At 39.1% G+C, this 13,102-nt stretch overlaps 1 protein-coding gene across 1 annotated transcript; it reads right to left on the bottom strand.

Moving 5' to 3' along the window:
- Positions 1 to 3,848: 3,848 nt before the first annotated feature.
- LOC120292823 (major allergen Pru av 1-like) lies at positions 3,849 to 7,453 on the bottom strand. The gene is made up of 2 exons (XM_039311267.1): positions 7,360 to 7,453; positions 3,849 to 4,162 (listed from the first exon to the last, which is right to left on the bottom strand). Exons 1-2 carry the CDS (start codon positions 7,451 to 7,453, stop codon positions 3,849 to 3,851), a joined length of 408 nt encoding a protein of 135 aa, XP_039167201.1.
- Positions 7,454 to 13,102: the final 5,649 nt, after the last annotated feature.

Raw genomic sequence — 13,102 nt, 5'->3', positions numbered from 1 at the left:
TAGTGTTTCCAAGCAAGAGTTATTTGGTGAGTGTGCTGCATATTGTAAATTGATCTAAATCCATATAGAACTCACAAAGAATTACAAGCCTATATCTCCTTAATATAAATACGATGAAAAAATGCTACCTCATTTCTGAATTCGTCAAAATTGTGCTCTTATATACTATGTTAATCTAAATTGCTAAATTCAATGGGCTCACGTAGGATCCATACAAAACTCACCAGGATTAAAAGTTTTGATTCCGCTCAATATGAATACAGTGCACTTTCGTCAAAATTGTGTTGTCAGTACTAAATTGATTTAAATCACTAAATCTAATGGGTTCATGTGAGACCCATGGAACTTACTAGAATTAAAAATCAAAAATCAGCTTAATATAAATACAACCTAGCTCATTTCTGAGTCTTCATTAAAAAAAGTGTGTTATTGTGTCACCATTGATCAATCGCTAAATATGATGGGTTTGCGTGGGATCCATATGAACTTACTAGAATTAAAAGTCCAAATTCCCATGATATAAATACGGCACTACTATCTCCAAGTCTTAGTCAAAATTCTTTCTGTACTAGTGATAAATGTCATTGATGGGTTCATGGGATCATCTGAAACTCAATTTATTGATCCACTTAATATAAATATGATGCTCTTTCATTGAAATTGCGTTGTATGTGTTCCTTGATTTAAATCACTAAATAAGATGCGTGTAGGACTTACCAAATTTCACTGGAATTAAAAGTCAATTAAACTTAATATAATTTGACCTAGCTTGTTGCACAAGTCTTAGATCAAAGTGTATTGTGGTTCAAGTGAGATCTATATGAAACTGTGGGATTCAAGCTCATTCTCTTACTATAAATATGATGCTATCTCATTTCCAAGTTTTCATCAAAGTATGTTGTATAAGTTAATATACGGGTTTGTTTTATTATTATTGACTTTTGAGATTCCCTTTCACGTATCGGTTTGATAAAGAATCGAAATTTCCTTTTGACCCAAAAAAAAAAAAGTTAATCTAAATCACTAAATTTTATGAGTTTACATGAGACCCATATAAAACTCACTAAAATTAAAAGTCTAAAATCCACTAGATATAAACGATGCCAGCTCATTTCCAAATCTCCATCAAATGTTTCTCATCACTCTGAAGCTTCTGATCATACCTCTGTCACACGTGAATCAGGAATGATTCGACACCAAAGTCTTGTTAAATCTCAAAAGATTGAGCCAACGTGGAACAACAACTCAATTAATAGCATCGAAGTTTTGCAAGAGATGGGCTCAATGGCTTTCAACATTCCCATGGCCTTCTATTTGCTGGCCTTATTCTCGACCCTGTCCTTGGCGAAGTACTTGCTCGTGCTCTTGCACGTACACCCTCTGTCTGGACTTGATCTCGTTCGAGATCTTCTCTAGCACGTCGCCCTCCACAATGATGTAAGCGCGCGAGCTTTCGGTCCAGCTTGTCGACTGGTTCACCGAGTTGAACCGTATAGCCGCGATACACAGAAAACTGCGGTCAGCTCCACGTTAGTCTTATCTAAGAATGTCAGGCAAATATGTTGACATCACATGTTGATGTGTGATCAAAATGAGTGAAATTAGAAGACAGCACCAGGTACTCGCCTTCGCCGAAAACGATGCGATGGTGACAGGCCGCCGTCACAGTTCAAAAATGACAAAATCCAGATTGGCTTGTAGGAGGAGCTTGGGGATGAGATTTTTATCAAGATCAAAGGCCTTGAACATTCGTGCAGGTGGGATGGAATGCGTCTTAGCCTAAGATTTCCAAGTCCCAGGGCAAGAGATGTGAGATTATGTTGAAATGCCCTTTAAATGATTCTCAATCTCCTCGTTTAGTAATCTAAATCAGCATCACAATGTTCTTAAATAATACAATAAAAAAAAAGAGGACAAAAGGCATGGATCTCAAGCCCAAATTATATATTAGCATTGAAGATCTTTGAATGCTGACACCCTTGAGGTGGGAATTCACTAAATTATAATTTAAATATTCTAACGGCATAACGGCTCGGACAAGAAAGCTTGGTACATGCGGATAATTCTTGCGCAACGAAATGCATGGTAAGTCACGAATCGAGACTCGTCCGCATACACGCTATTGTGACCATGACCATGAATACCACTTCCTTGACCAGTTGGCCAGTCGGAGGAGGAAAGTGGGTTGAGCATATCCTATAGTGGCACATTTGAGTCTTTGAATAATGTCGACATTTGTGTCATTTGTAGGAAGAGAGAAGATTCCTGGATGCTTCCTCATCATTCTCTAGCATCGGTACTTTTACTGTTGACTCTGTTTCATGAAAGAAGAATGACTCAATGTTTTGATCACAACCTCAAGTTGCCTACAAATTCCAAATTTTTGAGATCTGTTAATACAGACCACTTTTCAAAATCTATACTTGCTCTTCTAAAAGTCTTGTTAGAAATTGGATGAATCCAAATTCAATATGTCAATTGAAGGTATTTGATCAACTTGAGACCATAGGTACGGGGGAATGTGCGGATTGGATGGATCATGTAGCTTACGGGAACCATGTAGCCATAGATCCAGCCAGGATCCAATTGAGCGAATCCAAATTCAAGAGCCTCACCGTCCCAAAAACCAAAAGCCAAGGCTAAGAGATGACCTCGAGCAAGATGTTTCAACATCATGTTCCAGATGGACAATGGCGTGAAGCAATTGTGATGCAAGTAGGCGTCACTGGAGCCACGCATTGAACAATCTTCACTCTCTTCCTGGTCAATTCCCAGCCTCCGCTTCCTCCATGCAAGACCTTTGCCAAAGTTCACAAAAGGTGGATGATGTCCTGGGTTAACCACTTTTTTACCGCGACGATGTGGCCGTTGGCCTATTTGGCCTTAATAGCGCTTACGAATCCGCGTTTTCCGACTGGTACTCTTCCTTTGGCTGTTGGTGGCCTTGGCAATATCGTTGAATGCAAACTTCATTCCCCTTTCCCATATGATTTCACGTACTTCATAAGATTTCTTATCTCTTCATCGAGATGCTTGTTTCACAGCAAAGCACCAAAATCGAGCAATAACAGGTCACGAGAAGTAGTAAGCGACAAACGCAACAATCACATTAATGGGAACCTTTCTCCGATGGTCAGATCGATTTATTGCTCGACCCACATGGAGACATTCGTCGCGTTCCTCACAAGGCCGGTTTGCAATAAAAGCACTTCTAGTTATTGTTGGAAGGCGACCACCAAGAAGCTGCCTTTGTCGGCTTAGTATACGGGAAGCCCATGAAGCTAAGCTGCTCATCTGGTGAGTAAAGCCAGGATCGTTCCCGACAAATCGTTATGCAAAACGTTGAGATTTTTCAATTTAGTGAGCTTTGCTAAATTGGAAGGAATTTGATCCTACTAGTGGTTGTGGCTCGGGTCTGAGTGGTTACAATAGCGTGAATGAGTTCCCCGGCTACGGCGACATGACACCCAACGATTGTTGTTGCTCAAGTTCGAGGCTCAGTAAATTCTCGCAATTTGCTAATTCTTTTGGTACGATCCATACGAAAGGGATGTACTTTTATATTGTGGTTTATGAAAGATTGTGCCACATTGATAGCTTTAGATGTTAGTCTAAATTTGAAATATCAGGCCAAAGTTTGGTATTTTATTGGCCATTTGGCATTTCATTTGTAACTCATGAATTCTCTCCTCGTAAAAAATTACTAAAATTAGAGAATTTCATTCTACAAGCCTTAAAATGTAGCATAGTTTATCAAATACAAAACCACTGCACCAGATTCCTATCACACCTTTTATTCTCTTATTCTCAGCAAAGACAGAACAACAACACTCACCAGCCCAACATGCTTAGCTCCAAACAGAGTGACTCAAACTCTTCCTGTCTCCTTTTCCTGTCTCCTTTTGGGTTTGCCAAGAGATAGCCTCGATGGCCTCGTACATCGCGGACACCTTCTCTTTCCAGGTGTTGATCTCCTCCGCGGTGAAGTAACTGTCCGTGCACTTCAACATCGAGCCTCCCAAAGGCAACGCGTTGATCTTCACCTCATGGGTGATCTTCTCGAAGGTGGTGCCCAGCATTTCGCCCTCGATGATTGAGTAGCAGTAGGTGAAGTTCTCCTTGTCCAGGACCTCGACCTTGTGCTTCGCTGTCTGTGGATTGCCTATCAATGTAACAAAAGTCACACTCACATTTAGAACTCAGAAGGCCAATATCACGAGCACCAATCTTCATGGTGTCCATCAGGCCATTAGAATTAACCCAATTGTTGACGCCGTCAATACAATTGACTTAGACATAGCGACTTTTCGATCAAGAATTGGTCACATAATCACTTATGTAAAGTTAAACGGTTAGAAACATCTTAAGTAATCGAGTCATATTTCTATCTTTTCCATATTCATTATAGTGTTCCATAGGTTGAACCTACCTTGATTCAAAGCAATCCTAAGTTCCTAATACGAGATGGACTAACTTTGCAAAAGTCATCAACTTGATGGTCAAGGACCTCCATCGCCTTGAGGACTTCAACGCTCTTGTGGCTTGTGGGAGGACCTTGGGAGGAGGTGTCGTTACATCGAGATGCGGCCTTGAACATCTGGCCTTGGGAATGGGGGTTGGGATATCGAAGTGAAAAGTGACACCCATGACCGGATCTTAATAGAGTTGCTGAGCGAAGGGGGTGATGATGCAGGAAAGACTTGAGTAGTGAGTGATGAAGTTGGTCTCTGGGACTTGGGAGTGAAGAGAAGAGGCTGAATTGAAGTTGACACATATAGAGGAGACGAGTAGTACAAGGGTTCGATCACTGCATATTTTCTTTACTAAGATGCATTATATTTTGCAGAAAATAAATAATTTAAAAATATTTTCTAAAAATAATCACTAAATTTAGATAGTGTTCTGAGCATAAGTTATTTGGTGAGTGTGTTGCATGTTCTAAAATGATCTAAATTGCTAAATTTAATGGGCTCACTAGAATTGAAAGTCTAGATTCCCTTAATATAAATACGACACTACCTCATTTTCAAGTCTTCATCAAAATTGTGTTGTATATAAATATGACCCTAGCTCATCTTCGCGTCTTTATCAAATGTGTGTTGTATGTCCTAAATTGATCTAAATCGCTAAATCTAACAGGTTCACGTGGGATCCATGTGGAACTCACTCGAATTAAAAGTCTAGATTCTCCTGATATAAATACGATGCTATGTCATTTCTAAGTTTTAGATCAAAATTTGCTGTATATAAATATGACCCTAGCTCATTTCGAGTCTTCATCAAATGTGTGTTGTATGTCTGAATTGATCTAAATCTCTAAATCTAACGAGGTTCACGTGGGATAAATGTGGAACTCACTCGAATTAAAAGTCTAGATTCTCCTTGATCTAAATACGATGCTATGTCATTTGAGTTTTCATCAAAATTGTGTTGTATATACTAAGTTAATCTAAATCGCTAAATTTGATGGGTTCATGTGGGATCCATAGGAAACTCATTGAATTAAAGTTCAGGTCAACTTAATACAAATACAGTTTTCTTTCATCAAAGTTATGCGTATGTACTAAATTAACCCAAATTGCTAAATCTGATGGGTTCATGTGGGACCTATATAAAACTTACTCGAATTAAAAGTCAAGATTCTCCTTGATATAAATACGATGCTATGTCATTTCAAAGTTTTCGTCAAATTGTGTTGTATATACTAAGTTAATCTAAATCGCTAAATTTGATGGGTTCATGTGGGATCCATAGGAAACTCACTAAATTAAAAGTTCAGGTCAACTTAATATAAATACGGTTTCTTTCATCAAAATTATGCCGTATGTACTAAATTAACCCAAATTGCTAAATCTTATGGGTTCATGTGGGACCTATATGAAACTCACTCGAATTAAAAGTCAAGATTCTCCTTGATATAAATACGATACTATGTCATTTCTAAGTTTTCGTCAAAATTATGTTGTATATAAATATAACCCAAGCTCATTTCGAGTCTTTATCAAACGTGTGTTGTATGTCCTAAATTGGTCTAAATCACTAAATCTAATAGGTTCACGTGGGATCCATGTGGAACTCACTCAAATTAAAAGTCTAGATTCTCCTTGATAAAATACGATGCTATGTCATTTCTAAGTTTTCATCAAAATTGTTTTGTATATAATATGACCTAGCTCATCTCCTAGTCTTTATCGAATGTGTGTTGTATGTCCTAAATTGATCTAAATCGCTAAATCTAACAGGTTCATGTGGGATCCATGTGGAACTCACTTGAATTAAAGTCTAGATTCTCCTTGATATAAATACAATGCTATGTCATTTCTAAGTTTTCGTCAAAATTGTATTTTGTATATAATAAGTTAATCTAAATCGCTAAATTTGATGGGTTCATGTGGGATCCATAGGAAACTTACTAGTTAAAAGTTCAAATCAGCTTAATATAAATATAGTGCTCTTTCATCAAATTACGTATTATGTACTAAATAACCCAAATCGCTAAATCTGATGGGTTCATGTGGGACCTATATAAAACTCGCTGGAATTAAAAGTCTAGATTCTACTAAATAAAAATGAGGCCCTAACTCATTTCCGAGTCTTTGTCAAAAGTGTGTTGTATGTCCAAATTGATCTAAATTGCCAAATCTGATGAGTTCACATAGGATCCATATTGAATTCACTAAATTAAATTCCAAATTCCACTTGATATAAATATGACGCTAGCTCATTTCTGTTTCTTCATCAAAATTGTCGTATATGTACTAAGTTAATCTAAATCGCTATATTTGATAGGTTCATGTGGAACCCATATGAACCTCACTAAAATAAAACGTCCAAAATCGATTAAATATATATACTACTTTAACTCATTTCTAAGTCTCCATCAAGCACCTTTTTCTCATCTCTTTGAAGCTTCCGATGCGTGCCATTCCGTCACATGTGAATCGCGAATGATTTTCCACGCCAAAGTCTTTGTTAAATCTCAAGACTTAAAAATACGAATGTGAAGTAACAACTGCGTGTCAAATGCAGAAAATTCATATGTGAAAAAGTTGACCGTCCCTTCTTGAGTCAACTGTTCTCTTCCTCGATATGCTTTTCTGATCTGGCCTCAAAGACAGATGGGCAAAGCTGCGCATTCATATCTATAATCTCGCGGCAGTTTCAACTCTGTTAAAGAATGCCGAGATCTTTACAAGATGTTTGACAAGCGTCTTTGATGACAGCATGCAGCATATCCACCGCTTCAAAACATAGTTACGGTTCAGTCTCGATTGTTATTTTTCTTGAAAGAGACACGAATGAAGACATAAATTATGGCGGGAGATAGAAAGATCCAGCCAACATGTAACAACAACTCACTCGTAAGCATCAGCGTTTTCAAGAGATGGGCTTCTATGGCTTTCAACATTCCCATGGCCTTCTCTTTGCTGGCCTTGTTCTCGACCCGGTCCATGGCAAGTACTTGCTCATGCTCTTGGCCATACACCCTCTCTGTCTGGACCCGCCTCGCACTTGATCTCGTTCGGGATCTTCTCTAGCGCGTTGCCCTGGACGAAACCTTACGCATGCGCGAGCTTTCCTTGTCCACTTCTCGACTGGTGCTCCACCGAGTTGAACTGTCTAGCTGCGAGACACAGACAACTGCAGTCAGCTCCACGTTAGCCTTAACAAGAATGTCGGCAAATGTCCTCTTTGACGTCACGTGTTAATGCGACGCAATCAAAATAAATGAAAATAGAAGAAGACAGCGCAAGCACTGGCCTTCGCCAAAGATGCGCCGGGACCCCCATCACCTTCAGGGATGACAAAATCATAAAGGCTTGTGGGAGGAGCTTGGGGATGAGATCATCGTCAAGAAAACGGCCTTGAACATTCTTGCAGGTGGGATGGAATCGTCTTCACCTAAGAGTTCCAAGTCCCACGGCAAGAGATTTGTGAGATTATGTTGAAAATGCCCTCGAAATGATTCTCAATCGCCCCGTTTAGTTATCTAACTCAACATCACATTGGTCTAAATCATATAATAAAGAAAGAGGACAAAAGGCATGGATCTCAAGCCCAAATGATACTTGTTAGCATGCGAGATACTATTAGCATGCGAGAGATCTTTGAATGCAGACAACCTTGAGACTCACTAAATTATTATTAAAATATTCTAATAGAACCCAATGGCGACAAACAAGCTTGAGTGCGTGTGGATAATTCTTGCTTGATGAAATGCACGGTAGGTCGCAAATTGAGACTCGTCCCCATGCATCCACTTCCTCGGCTAGTTGGCCGGTCGGAGGAGGAAGCCATGGGTCGAGCACATCCCTCAGTAGCACATTTGAGTCTTTCAAATAATGTCGAGTTTGTGTCATTTGTAGGGAAGAAAGAACATTCAATGGATGCTTCCCATCATTCTCTAGTGCCACTACTTTTACTGCTGACTCTGTTTCTTGAAAGAAGAACTAGTCAGGGTTTTGCTCACATCATCATCATCAAGTTGTACACAAATTCCAAATTTCTGTGATACTTTTGAAACAAACCACTTTTCATAATCTATATACTCTTATTAGTATTGTTAGATTTATTGAATGAATCAAATTCGATTTGTCCATTAACCGCAGAGTTACTACTAATATTATTTTTCAAGAAGGAGAATGAATCAAAGTCATGATCATAATGTCAAGTTGTACCCAAATTCCAAATTTGAACCACACTCTTAACACACCACTTTTCAAAATCTATACTTGCAGAATCCTAAAAGTTTCGTTAGAATTATTTGAATGCAAATTATCGATCCGAGACCATTTGTACCTGCGAAATGTTCGATTAGATTCAATCATCTAACTTACCAGGAGCCATGTAGCCATAAGATCCAGCCACAAATAAGGCCGAAACTCGCATGAACCGGAAAGCAGCAGCCCAGTCCGGCGAGCCCGAAACAGGGCATGGGCACAAGAAAGCGCGGTCGGCCGAGAGTCCCTACCCAGCTCGCGGCGTCGGACGGCGGACGAGCTCGATAGATCGGGCTACGTCCGTCCGCCTCGCTCGTCTCCTAGCCGGGATCCTCGGGAAGCCGACCCCGAATCGGGAAAAACCAAGACGGCCCGAACGGGGACCTACCATGGCCTCGAAGTGGACAAGGAGCGGCGGATCATCAGTTTTGGTTCGGAAGTAGCCAACAGCTCTCTCAGTCGCGTTCTCTCTCTCTCAACTCACGGGTCTCTCTTTCGCGGCCCTCTCTCCTCGGATCCGATCCCTCTCGCCTCGTGCGACCCCTCCGATTTCTCCCTCCTCCCCGACCTCTGGCCTTCTATTTATAGGCTGAAGACGGGGGTCAGCGGAGGCGCTTCTGCCGCCGGTGCTTCGCGCGCCGACCGGCCCCCTTGGCTGAACCAGCATCACATCACCCGTCGCCTCCACCGCCACCTGCTCTCCTTTGCGCCTGCCCTGCTGCTATGCAAAGCGCCCTCTTGGCTGTGGCAGAAAAGCAGGAAAGGGGAAGGAATAAGGTGAGAAGCTTACAGCAGGTTGCGCCTGGGCCCTCAGGGAAAAGGAAAAGAGGAGCTAGAGCATGTGTGACCTTTTTTTTAATAATAATAATGTAGTTAAATAAATAAAACGAAAATAAAACATAATGTAAATAATAATAATGCTAGATGATGGTGAAAATCGTTTTTAGTAGGGAAATTGATTCCAAATTTTCATATAATTTTAATTTTATATTTTAGTCAAGTTTAAGTATCAATAAATATAAATCTCAAACCAAGATTAAAATAAAAAAGAATTAAAAGAAGAGACAAGTGATTTTTACCTTTATCCCAATCATGTGATTGAAATTATTTACGAAAGTAAAAATCAACCTAGTGATATTCTAAAATAGCTCCTTTTTGCCTTAACTTTGGACATCACTTTATTTAGTTTTAATTTACTTGGAATCTTATTTGGTGAAATCTATACATGTTCATCGAAAGTGCACGATCTAAAAGATTTCATTAATGTCATAGCCACAACCAAGAAGTATGTATGATATTTTTATTTTATTTTTGAGAATACCAAACTACATTACTAGGCAACCGTGCATTTAAGTACCACAAGAGTTGTATTTAGATCCCACATCAACTAAAAACACACTAACATTCGGACCAATATCTAATCACTTGTGGATTGCCGACTATGAAAGCATAAAGGAGTAACTACATAATGATGAATGAGAGAGAGAGAGATTATATATAAATCATAATTCAAAGTGACGATCTACTCTTTAATAATGATGATGACAATAATAATTATATAAAATTAAGAGGACAAAATTTTTTGGCCTGGTAGAGTTGTAAAGAACTACACAATATATCGGGATGATCATTAGATGAAAGTGCATGCTTACAACATTGAAAATCATTTTGTAGGGTATAGATCTACCAAATTGTTCAAACATTGTTTTAATGGTTTCCCTTGGATGAAAGACTCTTCCTCTAACACATGATTTACTTAATTTAATCAATCCAAGAGAGAATACACCACCCATGTGCCCCATAAGCAATGGGGAATTTGTCTGTTATGTGTACAAGACCGTACAATCTCATTCGCTCTTTTGATAAATATAAATTAACGTGCAATCGATGAATTAGATCTAATGTTATTAAGATTTTTACGTGTGCACGCGTGGTTTTGTCTAATAGATCAAACCAGCATACAACGTCAACTTAAGGAACACATTTTTGGTCGTTCACTCTTCTTTATAAAAATCCCTTTGAAGGCCAAATGTCTCGATAACCCTTGATACTGACACCTTAAAGTTTACTTAGCAAGGTTCAATAAGTCAGTTTTGGAAGGGTCATCGGGAGTATTACGGAGTCGGAGCGGGTAAAACGAGGATCTCTGTAAAGTTAATCACCTTGCTGGAGTTGCATTTGATGAATGAATTTTCCCAACTGAAATTCTTTTAGAGCATATGTTAACAAGACAATCGCAAAATTGCGTCAAATAAAGCACCCAGGCCAAAGCGGAATTGATCACGATGATTTTTGGATTGAAGTGGTGAAAAAGCTTGGTCGAGAGCTAATTGGGAGATAGAGAAAGCACAAACTTTAGGATAAGCAATTTTGTGGCTAATAATAGAAACTACAAAGGTTTTGGCCACTCACGCACGTGCCATAGGTCACTCTCACGTGCACGCGGACCTGGTCTGTGTCTCGGCCTCTCAAATCTCTCTCTCATTCTTCAATCTCCACTTTCCGTCACCCATTAATCCCATCTTCCTCGCTGACATGAAGTCATTAACATTCGATTTGATCCCAGAAAGAGAAATCAACACTTATCGCATGAATTGAAGCAAATACTATGGAATCGGTGTCCCATGAGGTTGATCTTATACAATAACATCTTTGTATTGGCTACATACATTATGTGCAAATAAAGTGTAATTATACTATCATATTTTCGTTAATTCACCTCTTTGATCCGATATTATTTGTTGACGTTGCCCTTAAAAAATCATGACATGACATCCTCCTTAGTTGATTGATATATGATAAGGGTCAACAAAAGAGACAGCATCTAAGTTAACAATTTGGGAAGATTAATGTTTGTGATGGAGGTATCGACTTATTACATGGTAGAATCTTTCGAGACATCGTACAATTAGCTGTCAAGCAAACTTTTCGCCTTTTGTTTTTCAAGAAACAAACAATCACAATTTTTAAAGATAGACTAAATGCCCATTTAGTTGATGGAAAACTGTTTACGGAAATTTTTCCATATTTCAATATTTAGATGAGAAAATTATTCAATCTACCGAAAGTGTTTTCTGTGGATTGAAAATAATAAATTATATTTGGAAAAAAAAAACTTCTGTTTATGGTAAGAAATCATTTTCCTATTTTTTTGCTAATTCTTATAGATTAAATTAGCCTAAATTAGACTTTATTAACGCATATTAGTGGATTCACTTGCTATCAAACACCATAAAATTAATTTTTCTCCAACATGTTTTGGCACGAACGAACACCAGAAAATTATTTACTTTCTCCGGAATTAATTTTTTAAATACTTTTCAGCGATGAATTTTCGCTAAAAGGCGCATCCAACCGACATTTTTGTTAACCCTGTTCTCCCTCTCTCCTTCTCTCTCTCTCCGACTGCTCTTTCTTCGCCAAATGTACAAAAGGCCAAAAAATATAATTGAGTTTCACCAGCAATTATGCACCTCTCTCTCTCTCTCTGCTGCAGCTCTTTTTTCGTCAGCTGTACAAAAGGCCAAAAAATGTAATTGAGTTTCACCAGGAATTATGCGAGAGAATATTGGCTACGTCTGCTACTCCAGGCAAATAAGGAGGCACTCAAATTACATACATGTCCAACGTGGCCCCACGTTGTCAGGCCAATTTCCTTTGACGAGAAGAAAGTCCGCGTTGTCAGGCCAATTTTGAAATATGTTTGGCTCTTCCTTTCGGAGGAGAGAGAACCGCGTTCTCCCCTGTTCTCGGCTTCCTCACTCTTTTGCGCCCGACTCTCTCTCCTCCGACCCTGCGCCCGACCTTTGACTGACGCACCATCGCCCGATCGACGGACCACTATGCAGCCTTTCTTTACTCTTCAGGTTTTGTTGCTTTGATTTCTTGACTCATGGCTTCTGTCCTGTGATATGCTTCATGTGCTATCATGTTCTGTTAGATCTGGGTTTTGGCGACGGTTTTCCTGTCTTATGGGATCGGACTCTTTTAAGGATACTCGAACATCACTGTTTTGTTGCTTTCTGAACTATGCATGCACATTCAAACATCACATGGCTTTTTGTAATTGCATTTAGCTTGATATAAGAATGTTTAATTCTTTGGATTAGCTAGTTGATGACCGAATTAGTATCCATGCAATAAGCCTAGAGATTGATTAGACAATTACTTGTTACAAGTGTAGAACTTGCTGCCACAAAGAACTTGACTTCCTTCACAGCAATCCGCTGTACACTGAGTAACTTTTGGACCTCAATAGCCATTCTCACACCTTGTTCACACGATACAAGGTCCTTTTTCTAAATTATAAACCACACCTCCGACTGTTTATAAAGGTCCATTATACATTTTATCTCTTGCCAAGACAAATAGTGTTCACTCTA

The sequence above is a fragment of the Eucalyptus grandis genome, chromosome 1 (assembly GCF_016545825.1).
Source record: "Eucalyptus grandis isolate ANBG69807.140 chromosome 1, ASM1654582v1, whole genome shotgun sequence".
Classification (NCBI taxonomy): Eukaryota; Viridiplantae; Streptophyta; class Magnoliopsida; order Myrtales; family Myrtaceae; genus Eucalyptus; species Eucalyptus grandis.
The sequence above is the reverse complement of the archived record's forward strand: the minus strand, read 5'-3'. Positions and strand labels throughout refer to the sequence as shown.